The sequence below is a fragment of the Silurus aristotelis genome, assembly GCF_946808225.1.
Source record: "Silurus aristotelis genome assembly, chromosome: 21".
Taxonomy (NCBI): Eukaryota; Metazoa; Chordata; class Actinopteri; order Siluriformes; family Siluridae; genus Silurus; species Silurus aristotelis.
The window spans coordinates 12,566,164-12,587,572 of record NC_139594.1 but is presented as its reverse complement, the minus strand read 5'-3'; the positions used below and the strand labels follow the sequence as shown (position 1 = coordinate 12,587,572).

The 21,409-nt window shown below is 37.6% G+C and overlaps 2 protein-coding genes across 3 annotated transcripts in view; one reads left to right on the top strand and one right to left on the bottom strand.

The window, feature by feature from the left end:
* Nucleotides 1–21,409, top strand: part of yars1 (tyrosyl-tRNA synthetase 1) — a 239,454-nt gene that overhangs the window by 143,845 nt on the left and 74,200 nt on the right. The window lies entirely within an intron of this gene.
* Nucleotides 1–21,409, bottom strand: part of trit1 (tRNA isopentenyltransferase 1) — a 41,861-nt gene that overhangs the window by 16,593 nt on the left and 3,859 nt on the right. The window contains exons 2-6 of the mRNA XM_083523734.1: nucleotides 7,798–7,937; nucleotides 4,943–5,042; nucleotides 4,703–4,854; nucleotides 1,772–1,914; nucleotides 1,545–1,656 (exon numbers count right to left, since the gene is read on the bottom strand). Of these exons, the coding sequence (XP_083379860.1) occupies nucleotides 1,545–1,656; nucleotides 1,772–1,914; nucleotides 4,703–4,854; nucleotides 4,943–5,042; nucleotides 7,798–7,937 (647 nt within the window). The remainder of the gene's footprint in view (nucleotides 1–1,544; nucleotides 1,657–1,771; nucleotides 1,915–4,702; nucleotides 4,855–4,942; nucleotides 5,043–7,797; nucleotides 7,938–21,409) is intronic.

Below are 21,409 nucleotides of genomic sequence, written 5' to 3'. Positions count from 1 at the left end.
TGTCCACATAGCCAGATGCCGTTTGACACCCCTGCACAACCTGAAGCTCCATTTTCAGATTGAAGGGAAAAAGCACCCCAGATAATGATGGAGCCTCCTCCACTGTGCCGTGTAGAAAACATCTCCTTGTCATGCCAGTATTGTTGGAAGCCATCAGGACCATTCAGGTAAAAACTTTTCTTATCCAAGAAAAAAAACTTTCTTCCATCTTTCAATGTCCCATGTTTGGTGCTCCCTGGCAAATTCCAAATAGGCAAGTTTGTGGTGTGGGAGGAAACGTGGCTTTTAAATACTTTTTTTGTTCTTTAAGCCCTTCTCTCGCAGATGCCGTCTCATGGTTATTGGGCTCCAATCAGCATCAGAAAGGTTCCTTATTTGGGTTAAGTTCGGCCTGTGTCTTCACAGACAGCCCGTCGGATCCTCCAGGCTCAGTGAAGGTGACTTTTTTTTGGTCTACCACTTGATTTTTTTGTCCCAAATGTCCTAAACTTTTGGTCAGCTGATAAACAGCCTTTTTGTGTTTAAGTGCATTTTTCAAAAAATTGCCTACTCTCTATTTTTTGTCTCTTGCTTCTTCTTTAGCCATTTTGAAGAAGAACTTACAACCTGGTTATGATCCACCAGCGTTAAATGCGTATACTTGGAATGTTTCCCTGGTCTTAAGATTTTGTTTAGGAATGTATCATATTTTATATATTATATATTATATATTAGTTTAGCTGTTTAAACACTCCCCACACTAGATTACATAAAAACATTTTACGACAGGCTGAGACAGGTTTCTCTGCTACTCTACTACTACAACTGTAAAAAGATCACAACCTACTTCTGTATTTGGGGAATCATTATGGCTGCATTTAGATCATGGTCCTTGATAGATAATTTCAATGTTCTGATATAGATGTGACACTTTGTTCTGCCTGTCTACAATATGTAACCATTGGTCCATATTCAATATCTATGTTTAAATCATTTCTAACCGCTAACATTTTATTTGGCATGCAGCAAGTGCATATTTAGCATGCCATCTGACTCCAGTAATGCTTGGATTGTTGAATTTTAGATGTCACCTACATAGAAAATGTTTTATACATACAGGAAACACTTTGAGCAAAATTTAGCACAAAACCATACTTTTTATTTTCCTACTTCTAGCAAAAGGAATATATTCAAATCATTATCATGGATTGATCAGGAAGCTGCTGCAAGTTTGCAGTGGACTTTAACAGGCAACATGGTAACCACATAATACACACACCACCACTGCCATACTGGGAGATATGACTCCATGTGTCAATTATGTAGATATCAATTAAGTAAAATGTTTGCTTTAAAAAGGATTAAATATAAAGGAGTTTTGGTACACACATTTTCACAGTAAAACATTGGTGTATACAAGAAACGCTAGTGTACGTGCTGAAGTCCTGAAGGACTGAGGTGATCTACAATCACTAAGCAGTGATTTGAGAGGCAAAAAAAATAAGGCAGGGCTAGGAACTATCCAACTCAGAAATACAGCAGCTGTATTCCTAACAGTTAATCACCTGTTGTCCTGGATTTTCTTCTCATTGAAGCGCTGGTGAAAATCGTTTAGTTCCTTAATCAGCCCTAAAGACAGCATGTCATCCACACGCTTGTCTAGCCGCTCATCTAACACTACAACGGGAAATAAAGAGACAATAACAGTAAAAAAAATAAAAAAATGAGAAGATAGTGGACATCATCAGCCATGGCACTGGGTAATCAACACAGACAGGAAGATCGATTATACCATCCATGTTGGAGTGGAGCCAAAAGATGCAGGGATTTGTGAAACGGAGAGGACCTCCCAAACCATCTGCCCCATCTTGCTTTCTCTGCTCCTCCAGCAGATGACTGTGCTTGACTCCTGTCTCCTGGTAAACCTGAAGACTCCTGTCAATCAAGCCATTCACCATTGAAATTAATAATAGAGATTACATAATAATTGCTACAATTATGCAATAAAAATAATACATCCTAACTGAACCTTTCATTTTGGTAAAGCAGAAGCCTTCCTCTCTTACTTATCCCTCAGAGTGACACTAGCCAATTACAGCCATCTGTAAGTTAATGTATATGTATGATATCAAACTTTGCATATATACACACACGTTACATATATACAAGTGCTTTCACTTGTCTCAGGAGGAAACACTCTTATTATTGCCCTTCCAGTTTGACAGCTTTAACTACCTAATAAACAGAAATAAGCCATGACAAGCAATAATCAACAGGATTATATAATAAGATAAATAAAGCCTCTCCTACAAATTTAAGCATCTGCTTATAAATCTTTAAAAAGTCCTTCATTTATTAGCTTTGCAAATTGATGTTTTGCAGTCACATTGCACATTCATGCCATTAATTATTTATATAAACACACCCCCAATTAACCCCCTTAATTTGATTTTGAATAATAAAGTGGAAAGATATTGTGCGGTATATAACATTTCTCGGCGTTAGTAAACATGGCAAAATGTGCGTCAGAAACGAAAGAGGAATCGATCGGATTTATATAAAGGAATTCATTTTCTGATGGCGCTTAAATGCGACAAGAATACAGTCACGCTATTGATGTCGAGGAAAGCCAGACACTGCTTGTACATGGTTTTATGTGAACTGGTTAAAGGTCGGCTCAAGAAAAACTGTCATCCAACTCTGTCGGCATAATCCTACTTGATATGTCAAGAAGCAATTCTGTTTCACCAATTTCTATCTAACTTGTATCTGTGGCTAAAATTATACAACTTGTGTGGGACTTGTTGGACAGACACACATTTCTCAGTCCAGGCATTCAGCAATCATGTCCCTGAATCAAGTCATCTCTGAATAGCACAATATGCAACACTGACATAAACTATGCTGCATATCTTATGGATACATATATACACTTCACATAAGAAAATCCTTACAATTAAACCATTACCTTTCAACCTAATGTTTGTCCTATCTTTATATTCTGGTCACTACATTTAAGGTATAGATCTTGTAAACACATATGTAATTGGACTCAATCCTTGGTTTATTTGTTAATCTCAGACATATCTGAGAACAGATATTAAGAGGAGGCATGACCCTGTTCTATGAATGAAGTCCAAACACCCAGCTTGCTACCACTTTGCTTGTCCACATAGCAGATGATATGACAGCTGAGCAGCTACCACAGTGTCAGAAGCCTCTGTTCCTACTGTCAGGGAAAGGAAATTTTAAAAGCTGCAAATCTATTACTGAAGGAGAGAGGGACTGGGACTTATCCCCCAAAACATGATAGCATCAATTAGCCAAAACCCAGAGAGCCAGATTCGCACCCCACCCCCCTCCCCCAAAAAAGTGTTAATTGGTCCCATGATGGGGATTGAAATCGAACCAATGCATCCGGAAAATGAGTGTGTGTAGTGCAGGCTGGTACAGCCGGAGACAACTGTTTCACACAGGTGGGGTGACAGATTTTTATAAACTGGTGCCAGAATTAAACACAAAAATGGGTTCAGGGAGGGGGTAAAAAAAAAAAAAAAAAAAAAAAAAAAGCATAATTTGATAGGTTCCTACAGCCCTATGCTCTCAGGCTACAGAGTAATAATGAAAGGTGTTACCAAAAGAAAAAGCAAGAATTATACTTTCTACCTCTGCCTATTAGACTGATCACTCCTAGAGCTACACAATAAGCATATTGTAATAGTAATCACAATTTTACATGCTTTTTATTTTTTTTATAAATGAGAATCAAGTTCAAAGTTACCAGGTCTAATAAATTGATCATATTCCTAAAATTACATGGTGAATTTTTATTCCATGTATACCATAACAATTTACCAATGCTAAAATGTTATTTGATAAAGAAAGACAAATTTAATGCTAACGTTATTTTCGTTAATCAAATCATAATAGCTATAAAATGTGTAGCTTGTCATGTTACACACAAAAAAAAAATTACAAAATGTTTATATCCAGCTTTACAGCTTTATTATCTATGGTTAGTCAAGTCAAGTCTATTTATATAGCACTTTTCACAACAGACATTGTCTCAAAGCAGCTTTACAGAAATCAACAGTCAAGGTGAATGGTGAGTATTTATCCCTGATGAGCAGACTGTGGCAAGGAAAAAATCCCTTAGATGTTATGAGGAAGAAACCTTGAGAGGAACCAGACTCGAAAGGGGAAACCATCCTCATTTGGGTGACATCAAGAGTTTGAGCATAAATCTTTCAACAGTTAGTGGGAGACTAGCTAGATCTGTACTTGTATAGTACTTTATTAGCACCCTAATTATTACTGACGATCACTGTGTGGACACTAAACAGCAGTAATTGAACAAAAAATAATAAATATGTAACTAATAGTTAAACAATACACCTAAATGGTTAATGATAGACTTTTCTTAATGGCAGTCCTCCAGACCCACCCTGTTTATACCTATTTCTCAAAGAAATGAGAATGAGAATTGCACATTTCTAGTGTATTTCTCTAACAATAACACTTGTGAGTAAAGCATTTGTAGATTTTTCTTTTTCTGTGAAAACCACTGAAGTAGTAGAAATTAGTTCCAGTGTTCATAAAATAAAATATGGAAAGGTCCAGGCACATTATATGTAAGTAATTAATAAGTTATCATTAAAAAATAGCAAAACAACGAAATCTGAGAAGCCTAGCCTGAATCACATGGAATAACTCCACTCTTTACCTTGCAATCTTACGTGTATCATTGGGATGCAAGATGGCCGCCATATCAGGGTCTACAACCATCAGGCGTTTGTAAAGTTCAGGACCTCCTAGCTTCTCCAACTCAGCTTTTGGAATGGACGAGTCACTTTGAACTCTCTCTGTCCCATTATCCTGCAAAAACAAGTGGGCTAAGTGATGTGGGAAAAAAAACAGAAAAGCAATCATACAATATATTGTTTTGTTTGTTTGTTTTATTTACCCCAGAATCAACAAGAACTTTCCATAGAATGGATTCAATGTAGTAGTTTGTGCCACCAACAATGATCGGGAGTTTCTTTCGATGATGGATATCCTCAATGTGTTGCATTAAGGAAAAAGAGCACAGAACCCATAAACAGGCCTGACAACTCTCAAGATGAATAATGATTAGAACCTTTTTTCGAGAGATTTCTTACAGTTACCGATTTCATTATGTGTGTGAATGTGGGGGAGTGGTGGCTCCAGCAGTTAAGGCGCTGGGTTGCCGATCGGAAGGTCTGGGGCCGATCGGAAAGTCTGGGGTTCAAGCCCCGGTATCGCCAAGCTGCCACTCTTGGGCCCTTGAGCAAGGCCCTTAACCCTCTATGCTCCGGGGGTCCCTTACGAGGGAAATATCAAGGTCCGTGACGTGGGGCCGCCTTCCCGTGGGCTCACCACCTGCAGGAGGGACCGTAAGGGACGGTGCTGTGAGGATTGGGCAGCAGTCGAAGGGCTGCTTAGACTGCTGCCCCCGTGACCCGAATTACGGATAAGCGGGAGAAAATGAATGAATGAATGTGAATGTGTAGATATTGCATTCCCATTTGCCCATTTTCTTCATTTTGCTTTTTCTTCTTTTTGGCTTAAATAAGACCAGTTATATATATTTTTTTGGTCAGCTAAAAATGTTATAAACAGTTGACTATAAATTATAATACATTTTTGAGCATGGGGATATGTGGGTGGGGCTTCCACTGGTGTCAATTTCTCGCATGTACACTGTCAGTCACTAGAGATTCATGTGTCAATTGGCTCATCTACCATTTTTCCGAGGGATTAAAAACAACTTTTTCCCAGCAGATATTTTTAAGATGATACCTCGTAACAGAGCAATCAAATTGCAGAATTTCAATTACTAAAAAAATCATGTTTTCATTCAGCATGTAAAAAAAAAAAAAAAATAAAGAAAAAATAAAGAAAAAAAAATCAATCATCTTATAATTACATCTTACCAAAGTGAATCAAAACTAATCTGAATCATGTGCTTCTCAGAAATTCACTCCCTGTTTTAGTGCACATTTGCCTACAAAAGTCGACACGATGTTTCATAATAATGAATATCTACTCTACATACATGCCATTAAAATTTGTTCAAGATTAATCCAGACAGCTTGTAGCAAGCTGACAATTTCCTCTGTTCCTCTACTTGGCTGTGGAGATTATAATAAAGATCAGCAGAAGCCTCATCGTCTGTCTCCCTGGAGTAATTAAATGGCAAGACAAGGCCCATAAGCCCTCATCCTCCAACACACACCATCTACACCCTGCATTACTATGTTCTCCTGGGAAGGAGAACAAGACTTGAGAGAAAAAGAAAGACAGAAAGCAGGTTCATCTATCTGTGACTGAAGATGAAGCCTATAGTTTCCTGTGATAAAATGACCATTGATTATGCTTTTACTACTTTATGCACAAAGGATGTAGAATAAAATAACGCTTGCTATGAAAATCTATAGGATATCCATTGGTGAAAAAACAAACGACTTGGCCAGTGATGACTCCTCCCAACTTTCACTGACAGAGAGCATCTCCTGGATCTATTAATATCTGCCCCGATCAGCTCTCATTTCCAACAGCAGAAGCAGGCAGAGAGAGGAAGGAGACACACACACACACACACACACACACACACACACACACACACACACACACACACACACACACACACACACACACACACAGGGATTTATCCCTTTCATTCTTTTAAAACACCTTCATAACCCACAACAAAAAAATGCCACAGCAAAATAAAAATAAAAAACCCACTCAGTAAACATATTTAACAGAAATGTACATGACTGTGATCCCTGCTTGTTGCCAGATTGTATTATATATATATATATATATATATATACACACATATATACATATATACATACATACATACATATACATATATATACATACATATACATACATATATACATACATACATACATATACATATATATACATACATATACATACATATACATACATACATCATGCTATATATACATAAAAAGTCAATGAGACTCTATTAATAGGGAGGGAGTCAAGCTGATCATTCCTGCTGTGATGCTTAGAAAGAAAGCACATCTGCAAGACGAGCCCTGTAAATTATTCATACATTTAGGGAGTACAAAACTATTCAAGCCTTCTTACCCATGAGGCCCAAGTACTAAGTTTTGTAAATTGCTTGGTTGATTATTGTTAATGTAAAAAAAAACAAAAATGGATTGACTAAAGCAAAGGCCACATAATTGAAAATACTTTCATCAAACATAACTTTAGACAGAAATTGCGTTTTTTAAAAAGCAATATTTTTACAGTAAGACCAGCTCCTGAAAGTACCAACAATGTGAGTATGCTTTCATGCTAATGTTGCCAACCTTACAGCTCCATGCTCAGTAATTAAACTCAGTCAGACCCTTGTGTAGAAATTCTAAAGCCCTATACTTAAATTAGCCTAAGGGAACCCTACAAGCTGTAAGAATTCTTCGATTAGTCATTAACCACTTGATTTTATAACTTTAGCCTGAGATCAAACTCAAGCTTAAATATCTCAACTTAAACTGGATGTCATTCAAAACTTTCTTCCACCTCTAAGAATCCAAGGTTCATCAGGAAATCTTGTTAAAAACATGACAGCCTTACCGCATACGTAGCGACAGCCACGCATTTCCTTTCAAATGTTCCTTTAAACTATTTTCAGTGTTTGAATTTTAGCAGGGGGAATAGAATATTTCATTAAAACATTATTTGATTAAGATACATGAACCTACTTAAGGTCTTGTTCTGATAAGAGTTATTAGCTAGTGCACAGAAAAGGATATGAGAGACAAGGCTTTGTTCCTGAAGTCCACCACTGTGTAGCTGTTCACCAGAGGATCCACAAAGCTTATCATGTGATGAGGACACTGTGCCTGCTCCTCTGTCGTCACTTTATTAGTGATGATGTCCAGTCCTTTATACACCTGTGTGGAGAGATTCACAAGACACACAAAACCACAGGCATTACATTACACTATTATAAACAAATGTTTTACTGCCAATTACAACAAATTTAATAGGATCGCCGTCTCCTGCCAAAGATGTGAGTCTCATTAATGTTGAATTTGCCCAAAGTGTTAAAATAATCTTATTATGTAATATTAACTTTAAAAGATTGCATTGTGTTTAGTGTAGTTCATGGTTAACTCATGATAGGGTCTGGAGTATAACAAATCACAAAAAAACGCTAATTTAATGCTAAAGCTTTTTAGAGTGTTTTCATTATTATTATTATTATTATTATTATTATTATTATTATTATTATTATTATTATTTGTAGTTGGCCAATGTACAAACAATTTGTCCAAGAAAGAAATTCAATTCTACTTTTTACCAAAGTTTGCTAAACTTTTCATTTTGCATGCATGTTCAATTAACATGCTTGATGCAGTTATCTGTAGAATATGCTTCTAAGACTAGGCAAACTGAATCATATTTTCCCTTACAATGTGAAGAAAGAACAACTAACAGGCAAAAAGTTCTACAAATGAAAAAAAAAATATATCTCTACACCCTTACTATGCTTCCAGGCAATCAATGAGATTGATTGATTTATTTATGTAATTATTATTATAATTTTTTTTTTTGATTTTCCAAAAACAAAATCAGGGTTTTTACCAGAATTGCAGCATAGAAGAGATACAGAGAAGTGCTTACCTGCTGGTTACCAATCATCTGTCTTTTCTATGCTGCAATTCTGGTAAAAACCCATTTACTGTTTACCTGATAAGATTTTTTGGGAAATCGAATATAAAATAAATAAATAAATCTCATTGATTGCCAGGAAGCATAGTGAGGGTATAGATAAAAAAAAAAAGAAAAAAAAAAAGAGATGGGCAGCATTCTGTACTCATTTATTTATTCAGTGCTTTTTTTTGTCTTCCTTCACACCCTTATGCATCAGATCCTACAAGTTAGCTACCACTCGTTAGCTTGGTCAACTATTGTTCCAGATAACGAGACTGGGAAGCACAAAAGAACTAAAGCAAGTAATGCAGCTACACGATGATTAAAAGTATTGAGATACCGGACTTTTGTAGCCATATGTAATTCTTTCCCAAACCATTACAAGGCACACAACTGTATAGGATGTCTGTCAATACTGTAGCACAAAATTTTCCACTCATTTGAACGAGAAAGCCCAAACCTTTTTCAGCATGTCAATGCCCCTGTGGACAAAGTCAGCTCCATAAAGATATGGTTTACATGGGTTGGAGTGGAAGATCTGGAGGTTGAAGTGGAAGTGACCTAATCTCTACTGAATACCTTTGGGAAAAATTGGAATGCTTACTGCACACCAGGCCTCCTCACCCTACATCTCACTAATGCCAATGTGGCTGAATGACCAAAATCTCCACAAGTACACACCAAAATCTAGTGGGACATCTTCCCAGAAGAGGGGAGGTTATTGTGCAAATGGGGACAAAATTGGATGGGATGTTCACAAAGCACATATGAATCTTATGCTCAGGTGTCCACAAACTTGTGTCCGTATAATATGCTATTTGTCTCTGAATCATATAAAAGACATATTTGAAATACAGAACAGCTATACACATGCCACCATTCCACAACAGGACATAAAGTAAGAAGGAGCTTTCAAAACATTCCCGTACTCCTGTGTATTTGACATCTGCACGTTACTATCCAACAGTGTGGCTCTCGTCTCACGGGATATTCAGGAATTTCAAGGAGCACCTTCATTTCAGGTTGTCATGCTTATGATTATTGCTACCCTGCATTCCAAATATGTTATCGCAATCTGTGCGAAGAAACTCGCTGAATTATTAAAACTCTTCTCTCGCTGTCTCCACAGGGCATTGCTGCCAGGCGAATCCAGAGCCGAGTGGAATCAGCAGGAAAATATTGACAGAGGGTGCTGCCTCACTTGCCCCGGCGCTACGAGCGATTTAAAAAAAAAAAAAAAAAACGCCCAGATGCCTTATCAATACCTCGCAGCACTCAGGAGTCTTCTAAAGCTTTAGTGCTCTTGGAAACTGCTTGCCTCTGCTTTCCAGAGAAACGCCCCAGCCCTGCCCTTCCTTTTATTTCTGCAGCTTCTTTCTATGTTCACAAAATATAACACCTGTCAAGCTTTACTTTATTTATATAACTTTTAACAAAAGCAAAAAAGGAATATATATTCCTATACATTATATTATATATTGAATACACACACATTATATATATATATATAAAATTTAACACACACACATTATATAATATAGCTTTCATAACATATCTAGTAATATATTTTCCTATTAGTAGTTTGTGTGAACTTCAGGCACATATTTATAGGATTGATGTAAACTCTAAGGAATGCTTTTAAAGTCAGAAATATTTAATAAATCTGTTAGCGTGTGTGTGTGTGGAAACGAGAAAGGGGAGGAAAGAGCAGACAGATCAATACTTCAGCCACAGAGTGTCCATCTTTATGTCTCAGAGGGGTGTGAGCAGCATGCATGGCTTCCTGTCTGCCAGAATCACAGCTCCCCAGCCCATAATTATAATTTCCACACGTCACATACATTATAGTAGACCTTCATGTTCTGCTTAACCATTGCTACAGGTCTGTGCTGGCGTGCACTGAGATCAATGGTGTCTATTTGACAAGTTAGCAATGCAGTGTTAGGATGTGACCCTGCGGTTTAAACACGGCACTGTGAGACGTGCTGCATAGCTATATGGTCAGAGCGCAACAGCCTGCCACTGTCTGGCCTCAGGTGCTGCTTTATTCTGGCATCATCGTCACTTTGGGTTCATATCAATGAAGCAGGACAGTAAATGTAACTGACTCTAGCATACAGATCCTAAAACAGTCCAGACTTCAGAAAAACATACAATAGAGTGGTTTGTTGTATGTTGTTAGCTTTTCCCATCTTAAATCTTGAACTACTAAAACATTAAAACAATGTATTTTTTCATAATTTGGTAACTATTACTTGCATCTTCATTCTTTATCAAACATTATAGAACATTTTTCCTTTTTGTTATTTTCAGATTTGATTTGACTACAATGGCAGGGGAAGATAGCCATTTTATGTCTAGGAAATAGTGTTTAAAATAAATCTGTCCACACAAAAAAAAAAAAAAATAATTGTAATAAAATAAAAATGCAGTAATAACCATATATGAACGTGACACTAAATCAAAAACAATTTATTATTTAAATATATCATTTCATCATACATATTTTCACAATAACAGTCAGGTTTCAGTTCATTTTTATTGCCTAACGATTTTCTCATTTCATAACACAACTTTATTACATAAGCACACGTATTTGATTCTGTAACTTGTGCAAGATGTGACTTGTTTCCTACTTCCTCCTAAACATGAGCAAAAGTGTATTTGGTTTATTTTAATAAATAATCATCACTTTTTTATATCTGTATGGAAAAAAGTCATGTTTGTTGTAACAAATGAGGTGCCATAGTCTTGTTAATCAGTTTAGGCTTTTAGAATTAGCTATAAGAAAATAACTAGCTGAGGAGCACACACAGAATGCGAGTCTTATTTTCACCATTCCATAAGCACTTTGTTGCTCAAAATGCGCACAAAAATGCACCGAAGTACCTCACAGAATTCATGACTCACATGTAAAAAATAAAAACACTGTGAAAATACTGCCATCTCATTCTTACTCACTTTACTACCCGAAACACTGTTCAGCCGTTTCCAATGCCAAAGAAATGTCAGTTTGAAATAATATCCAACTCAACACACACAAACAGACACACACTTCTGATCAGGGAGAAAAATAGATCACTACATAGATAACAACAGCTATTTGCTATAATGACAATAAACACTTGTTTCCTTACAGCCTTTCCCTCTCCCCCTCCATCTCCATCTGTGTTTCTCTTTCTCCATCTTTCTGTCTCCATCTGTCTCCCTATACATCTCTATTGCTTTACCTTTCTACGCGTCTTCCTCTCTAATCTCTTCTCGTTTCTCTTTTTCTCCGTCTCTCCCTCACTGTCTATAAAGGCAAAACATTTCATCCAGACTTTCCCCAAATGAAGACATGCAGTACAGCTGATGTGTTTTCTCCTCCCATAAATGAAAGTAACTGTTCTCATGACAGAACGCACATTAGGGGTTATAAGTTCTTCCCTTGTTAAATAATGTATGTTTATTGTTAGGTCTAAATTATATACAAGTTCCTGCGAAATATATTCAAATGAATGCATTAATAAAAACCTGTCATTTGAATTACAACCAGCACCACTGCCAACCATTCAGTTACTGAAAATTATACACCTCCTTCTCAACAGCGCTGTGCTGTAATGACCGTCAATCGTATCATGAAACGTGGAAATGTGATATTTTTAAGAAATGGGAAGGTCTAAAGACAAGATGATGTAAACAGCTATCTGTGGTACAAACACTAACAAGTGTAGATAGCTAGATAATCTAGCGTTCAGCAGCCTGGTGCTTTCCCTGGTTCTATGATAAGAGTCCACTTCCTGGGTTTGAACATCATATCAGAATGCAGTAATTTTGTGTGATGTAATGTTCATTTATTCAAGTCCCTGCTCTTATCCCACAGAACCACGGGAATCTTTGTGGCACCATGTATAATACTTATTAGTATGTACTACATTAGTGTGAAATTTTGATGTAGCCGATGACTAGAAGTGTGCCTTCTTGCTTTTAGTTCATCTAACGATTGTTTAAAAAAATACCAGTAAGATTTAGATTTTTAGACATCTGGATAAAAGTGCTTGTAGTGTAGTTTAAAAGAAATCAAAATAAAAGAGAGCAGGGACAGGGAATGCATCAATGTATGTGAGCGTGTTTGAAACACACACATAAATAATAGAATAAAAAGCCATGTCTTGCCCAGTCATGTGGCTCTTATTTAGGGCCACACCGCTGGAGTGCTAGCCTGCCTTAGTGCAGTCTGTTCTCAGCTGCGCTCACGCTACGGTACCACCCTCTGAACACCAAACACATTCACCCCTCCGCTGCTTTTCCGGGAATCTTTCCCCTCTCGCACACTTCCTCTTTGTTAACGTTTCTTCCCGCCGGCTGCCTCACACTCCTTTTGCTGCGTCTCTTCTCCGCACAGAGTGTCTCTGGTGGAACGGCAGCTTTTGTCATCCTAATAATGTCACTCTTGTCTGTGCTTGTGCTGAACTTCTATCTTTTAACATTTACCCGATCTTTTATTTCAGACTTGCGGCATTTATGTAACTTGTTTCCTAGGTTGTTGGTTGGACTTTAATTCATTTTATGGTGTTTTCTGTGTAGTTTTCTATTTGCTAGAAAAATATATATTTTGCTATACAAATAAAACCAAATTGGGAACTGAATATTCATCTACATTCCTTATGCAACATGAAATCCACATTATGTCCTTTAAGAAGATGTGGGAACATTTTTAAATCCATAAATGGCTTCCGGCTGACTACATACACTTACAAATTAGGGTATAACCTAGTGACTTGTTAAACTTTACTTACTGCTTAGTTCTCCAAACTGATTGGTCAGCACGTTGTGATTAACAATCTACAACAGCACGGCTCTAACAATAGTTCCAGATGTAGCTCAAATTTATTTTATTCTTTTTATAGTATCAGCAATGTCACAAGGGTGGGTCCACCTATTTTACCATTATTATTAAATATATAAAAAATGTGTTATTTAGCAGAGAAAAATGTATAATGGTTATATAATGATAAGGGGTAAGAGAAGTCTTTGTGTCAACAAGCCTTGTTTTATTGTTTTATTTTTTTCTGTCATGCTGGGAAAATGAGTAAGAATGGTTGTTCTTGGGGGGGGGGGGGGGGGATTGCTTTGTGGTGGTTAAAAGAAAACAACTGTAGTTTGCGTAGTGCCGCATCAAATCACTGAGTTGCTGATCATTTTCCTATAATTGCACATCCAATCATTAATTATTTGCTATAACAGCATGTCCTGGAGTATTTTATTTCTTCCTTGGTGCAATTTATTATCTATAAAACAGAATTTAATATTCAGCCACAGATATAATGGAAAAAAAATAATCATAATCTTCATAAATAAGAGTTTGAAAATTGATGTAAAAACTACTGACTGTTAAATGATTGTTTACTCAGACAGCATCAAGCAACAAGTGTCAATTAAGACAGAAAGTGTATAAAACATACGTTCCAACAGACCAAAACTATAATGAGCTACTTAATTTTGAAAGTTTCTTTGCCTTTGAATATGCAGCTTGAACCGTGCAAATTTATTCAAACAGCTCTAAAGTTTGGTGAATGTGCAGACCCATATGTGTGACATTAAGTCAAAAGCAGCAGGAAGTCCCAATGAAACCCTTCAAGGCCAAACAATTTGCAGGATAAGGAAAGAGGCATGCCTGCGAGTTTATCTACATTTTATGTTGATAAATTACATTTTACATAATAAAATAAAAGCTGTATTAAAGCTCGGAATAAGTGATGGCGCTTACTAGAACGGGCTTTTCAGAACCACATGGAAGTGAAAGCGTGAGAATACGAATCTCTGAATGTGAGCTCTTCCTCCATACAGAACAGTAAGACAGTGGGAAAGAGGGAGGTGAAACAAAGGAGGAGCTAGTCTGTGTGTTTAAGGAGCATGGCTCCACGTGGTGGGACCAGTACCTCTTTGTGTGCCTGTGTGTGGATGTGTGGTATAGAGAAAGAGAGGGATAGGGCCCTGTACTGCCCCCACCGCCCCATCTCCCCACTCCCAGACAATGGGCTCAGTGTTGGATGACTGCAGCCGGCCTGCCATCCACACCCAACCTCAGGCCATGCACGAGACAGCTGCTCCTCATACACACAGAGAGAAAGAAAGGAAAAGAGATGGGAGGGGGAGACCATGAGAATCAGCAAAGAAAGATGAAGGAGACGAGAGACGGGAAGAGATCCACTAATCAAGCTGGACAAATGCCAAAAGGAGCTAAGCAGAAGGGCAGGATACCCAAAATATAAACCAGAACACAACCCAGATGGAACCACATCAATTACACAGAACTTGTTAAACACCAGGGCTGTGGGTTAATGCCTAAAATGATCATATTATATTTTTATTTTACAACTTGCCTGTATCGCTTACTGAGGAAAACAGGCTGTTTGAGAGAGCTTTAAAAGAAGGAAGACTGATATATAAAATTCACAAAAAAGATCAAAGCAAGGGTCAATAAAATGTTTAAAATGATCAAAAACATTAAAAAAGAAATTTATAAGATCAATTATTTAAAAAAAAGGTACAAACAAGACTTAAATAAAAAATAAAAAAAGCAAAGCTCATAAAGAACAAAAAATATATAAAACTATCATACTTAAAGATAATAATTGATGTCAATCAGTTGACACTGTTAACAATGTGATCATTATTAAAATCCTATTAACTGTCCAGCCCAATTATAAACAGGAAGAGGATGTAAAAAAGGAAACAGAGGAAACATGGGGGAAAATGTGAATGAGTGAGAAGGGGGCTGAAAAATGACACCCTCAAAACATCCTTGGCATGACCTTCATCTTCTGCTGATAGCGCAGAATTCCCTTTAGCACAAGATTCTCTCAATCATTTCCCTCTGCAGCTTTCTCAATGCTCAGCTCTCCCTCATTCAGCTCTTCCTCACTTTGCTACAGCCACCGGCTCAATAAATTTCCTCTAATGAATCTTTCATGAGGTTGATCTTTTACTTCATTCTATCTATCGTTAGACAGGAGTGAGGTACTCAACGGCTCGCTTGTTTGTGGCCCATTTTAGCAGCCCCTTATTCATCGTTTAGAGTTGAGACAAGGAATAAGGCCTTAAGATATATGAACAATGACGTTTTTGCGATGGGGAAGAAGGAGAGGTATAACAGGGGGAAAAAAAGCAGTAAAGATGCCACACCCAACACAGGGGCTATAGTATAGTAAGTATAGTAAGCTGTATGTGATTTTCCATCATGATGTTATGAGTTAAAACATAAAAAAAAAAAAATTGCTTTAAAAAATATGATTTTTCTTTATTTACTAAATCACATCTCAATTATATGAAAACTACTAGATTGGGATTTAAGGAGTTTACAGGGATTATAAACCGAGTAGCAAGTGCACCAGGTATCCATGTTTAGACTGGATTAATATAAAAAGATACATATGCTAACAAGAATGAGTGAGTACTCGAACACCCAAGAACAACAACTTTGTCTAGACCCCAGCTTCCTTCCAGTGTGGCTCACAAGATACAATTTTGGATTTCTTGATTATGATTTGGCACTTGTTCAAGTGGGGTTTTTGTTTGTTTCATTAATAACAAAAAGCCTAATTAACATTTAGTTAGTACTTTAATCCAAAAACTACCTTTTGTAGATTTGATGCGTATTGGTGTCTTGGCATTTTTCTAGGCATCTATATAACAGACACGTCCCTAAAATAAAGAATAGAGTGATGTTTATGGGTGCACAAGCAGTAAAGCTTTTTTTTTTTTTTTTTTTTTCCTGTGCAGTGGTTTTCCCTTTCTTATGTCTGACCACATCTTTACCAGCAAATTTAACACAATAAACTTTATTTAAATAGAAAAAGTCCCTACAGAATACCAGAATGCAGTTTCGAGAAATGTTTGTAATTTACCCGGCAAAGGGGCTCTAGATGATTCACATCTCCATACATATTAGAACCCAATACAGTGGAACCCGGTTATGTCGATGTCCTAGGGGGTCGCCAAAAAGCATCGAGATAACCGATGATCGAGATAAACGAAAATCAAAATGGCGGCAATATGTTAACGTGCTTGAAATTTCTTTATGTACATGATGTGCGTTAATAAATGAGAATGTGCATGCATGTGTTTTTGGAGGGTTTATTTACACAACAGCGTTGCCGCGATTTGTTTGATGAAGGCATGTTATAAAAATACATACAGTACATGTTTATCTGTCAGGAATCCACTTGCCACGCCCCCTTCGGCACCCCCTCCAGCGTGTCAGGTGTTTTCTCGGCCGCTTTCTCTGAAGCGCCCGGTTTTAATCGCGCACATCTGGTGCTCGTTTATCATCATCACCAGCTCCTATTTAAACTTCCACACTCTCACTGTCCGGTATTGTTGGTATATGTTGGTTCATGGCGGTCGTTGTTATCGCTCATGCGTATCCCGGTACGTGTCTTCCCACCGGCACTTCTACCCAGCGCGGCTTTCGGCTCCCATTCATCGCATAACATTTAACAACAAAAGGCATATGTGCACTAACTAACAGCAGAGATTCACCAGTATACAATACAACACCTGTAGCATCTGTAAGGCTTGATTTTTCCGCCACTTTCGCGAGTTCTTCTGCGGCTGCACAGTGCCGATCGAGATAACCGACGTTAAATGGCAAATTTTTTCCCCCCTTGTGATCGAGATATCAGGGTTCGGCGACATAAAAAAGTCGACATAACCGATAAAAAATGCTTAGAAAAAGCGGGAATTTGGCGGGTGCACTTCAAAAACGTAGACTTAATAGGGTTGTCGAGTTAACCGAGGGCGAGATAACAGGGTTCCGCTGTATTAGAATAGTGTATAATAGAAAATGTGACTCTGGTGTAGCTCAAACATATTTTGTTAAATGCCCTGGTGTCCACTATGCCACAATCCTACTTGTCTGGAAGATAACTATGAATAAATACAAAAGCATATCTCCATCACCCAGGCTGGTGCTTATTTTGTAGTCAACCCTATAAAAGGTCTGTTTGTGATTTGACAAGAAATTTATTAGCGTATCACACACAGAACCTGTGTTTTCATCTGTTAATGTATTAAATGTTTTCATTGTTGTTAAATAAATATCTCACGACACTGCAAATCAAGATTCTCAAGGTCAAACAAGATATTGACTCCCACGTGTCTCTTTTTTTCCACCGAAATGTTGCCATTTGATTTGTCATTTATGCTCTCCATGCCCATGCTCTTCAAGTGGGAGGGATGGCAAAGACTTTCCTCCCTGTCAATCAAGGCTGATTGACAGATGCCAATGACAGTTTGTACAATGAAATTCTTAACATAGCATATAACACCTTCCGCTGAGTGTGTTACACTGCCTTGTGAGGCAGCAAAATCAGTAGTTTGAAAAGATGCAGCTGGGTGGCTTGTTTTGGAATAAGGACGGTTTAGAAACCTAATTTAATGTAAGAAACCTAGCTAAAGTCTGTGCTCAGGTTACTGTTTTGTGGAGAGTTTTTGTGCATGTTCAAATGGTTTCTGTCTGCGTTCTCCGGTTTCCTCCCGAACACAATGCTAATAGGTTGATTATCTACTAAGTGTGACAGGGTCTGTGCATTAAGCCCTACAGGAGACTGGTGTTCTATCTGGGGTGTCTAACTCAGTTATTACATAAAATATCTTCTAATGGGACATTGAAGAGCAACAATAAAAGCATAATAATCGATTATAAAAAGCATTAATTTATTTTTTTTATCGTCAGACTGCTAGACCACTGTGTTGATAGTACACAGTGGTCTAGAAGTCTGACGATAAAAAAAATCTAATAAAATCACAGACCTCTACTGACAACATTGGTTCAGTCAATTCAATAAGATTCTTGGGCATTGAAAGGGAGGGGAAAAAAAAACATTTAACAATCAGATATTGTTTAGATTGGGACATAGACAACTTGAAAAACCTGTTAGATCTTAAACCTGATACTTACGTACTTTACTTTTATTCAAAAGTATGACAATGCAAATGCATGTTACAGCACAGCACTCATTATGTCTTCCTGAGTAGGTCAACCAACTACAAACAAACAAGCATTTCCATTCTAATGTGCATGTTCTGCTCCTTATATCCAGTTTGATTTCCTTTGACTTGATCAGGCTTATCAGAGGCTCCATCAAGCTCCCCATTAAGCGTTCTTGACGTCTGTGGATGAACACAGACGTCAAGCCAGACATGTACTGTGTCGCAAGGCATGATGCCAGACAGCCCTGACACAATTGGATTTTCATTCATTCAGCAAAAATGTAATTTGGCCTCTGGTGGGCTTGGAGTGATTGAAATGATGTGAAAGGTTTTGACACTTTAGTAACTACAGTTTCGAAGGCAGACGGCTATTCGTTGTTTTTCCCCAGCAGTAAAAACAGCTATATCTTTTAAGTGTGCCTTTAGTTGATTATTGCTTTTAATTTAAGTGGTCAGTTTAAAATATGAATGTATATTTAAAAAAACATGACGTTCACAAAGTGCATCCTGTCTCTATCTCACTCACGATATATGTAATGATATTTAAAGGCATCTGTATATGCATGAAGGAGTCTGGATGAGCTTTGGGGTGTGTATATTTCCATGCACTCTTTTTTAAGGAACAGTTGAACACGGTGAGAGAGGTGAGCACACAGGAGACCTCACAGGTGTGCCTCTCTATAAAAGAGGTGGCAAATATCACACAAACACATTAAGGCACACAGCTCAGATAAAATTAGCATCAAATTGTTAGTTCACAAAAATACGCCTTTAGGTAGTTCAGGCTCATCGCTTTCGCCTGTTATGAGGAAAAAAAAATTTTCATAGCACTACATAAATCATGAGTTATTTCTGAATACATTTTATTTCAGGTATGATGTTAAGAGTTGTGGTAAAATTACAAAGAACCCACATCACAGATATGAGATCACACAATCTGACTCAGTTTCTATAGTCGAGACTATAGACTATGTAGACTATGTACATTCTGAGCTGTACAATTGTGTGCAGATGTTGAGCTTGGTAGCTTAGATGGTAGCTTAGTGGTTAAGGCTCTGGGTTTCTGAGTAAAAGGTTAGGGGTTTAAGCCCCAGTATCGGCAAGCTGTATCCCAAGCTTGAGCAAGGCCCTTAACCCTGTATCATGGCTGACCCTGCACTCTGACCCCAGCTTCCAAACAAGCTAGGATATGCAAAGAAAGGGAATTTCACTGTGCTTTAATGTATATGTGACCAATAAAGGCTATTCTATAAAGTTTTAGACATGCAATCGGGCTAGTTCAAACTCTAACATGGTTAGACAGTTAGGAAGCCATCCTGAATCAACCCAACTGCAGGATGGAAGCCGACCATTGCATTTAAGATGCATTTTGTTTCTGTGAATTCAAGCTGCTAAACTCACCTGAGCCAAATCAGAAATGTAATGTGTTCTAGATATGTAGACCAAATAACAAAGGTCAAATGAAGGTCAAATGAAGGTCAAATGAAGGTCAAATGAAGGTCAAAACAAATGAAAGACACAAATTGGTTCAATATTATCCAATTAGTACCAGGTCATAATTATAGTGATTTGTTTTCCCTTTTGTTGTTATTATGAGCAATGAAAGAGTTTTGCAAGCATGTTGTTAGTGCTAAAGGCACCTCAGTCAGTGTTCATTTCGTTCTCTTTTATTTTTAATGTTTTTTTTTTATATTCATTATTTATTTTAATTCCCCTGCGACTTAATTCCCCATGCACCTCAGTCTTTTAGTTTTATTAGTGACCCATTAAACAGCCTTTCAGGTCTTCAGAGACCTCCCATAGTAAAGAGGATACACGGAGTCTCTTTATTTCTATTTACCCCACTTTTTGGGATAACACACAGTCCTCTACGAGGTTCCCATGAGCTCTTACTCATCCTCATAGCCTTGAACCATGATCTCAGTGACCTTTAATGTCAGGGTTCATTCCAATGGTTTGACTAGGTGTGTCCACCATTATTGAATAACACAAACTTAACATAGTCACATTAACCATAACAATCCTGCTTGCACCCCATACAGTACTGCTATTGAAAGTGTCAATAGCATCGTGTGAAAATGACACAATCGCTGAACGCCAGCAATGGCAAGTGGAGGCTCTTCAACACAAAGAGAGTGTGGGAACCAACTGAGCATGACAATGGTGCTTCCCTATAGTGTGTGTGTGCAACAGCAACCCCAACACAACAATAGTTTCGCACAAACTCCATCTCAAACACAAGCACAAGACTTTTACCCACACACACACACACACACACACACACACACACACACACACACACACACACACACACACACACACACACACACACTTTCGATAGAGTCTGGGGAGCCTGTGCTGCAGGAATTTCTTCATTGTAACCTAGTTACGGCACCAGGTGACAGCCATGTAGACAAACTCAAGGTCAAGAAACACAAGACAAGGGCAAAGTGTCCCTAAATTATAAGAGTGTTGCACTTCATAAATGGGTGAATGGGTCTTTATGGCAGAGCCCAAATCCTAGTTTCAGGGAAAGAATCCTTGATTCTATCTTGCCCATAAAATAAAAAGATAAATGTGCAGTGAGTAAAGTAAAAGACCTACTTTGACTATGTATACATTTTACTATACAACACTTCTACATGCACCTCTAAAGCGGTCAAAATTTTCCCAGAAATAAAAAGTGGGGTTTTTTTTTTCATTTTTATACTTAAATAATTCTATTTCAGTA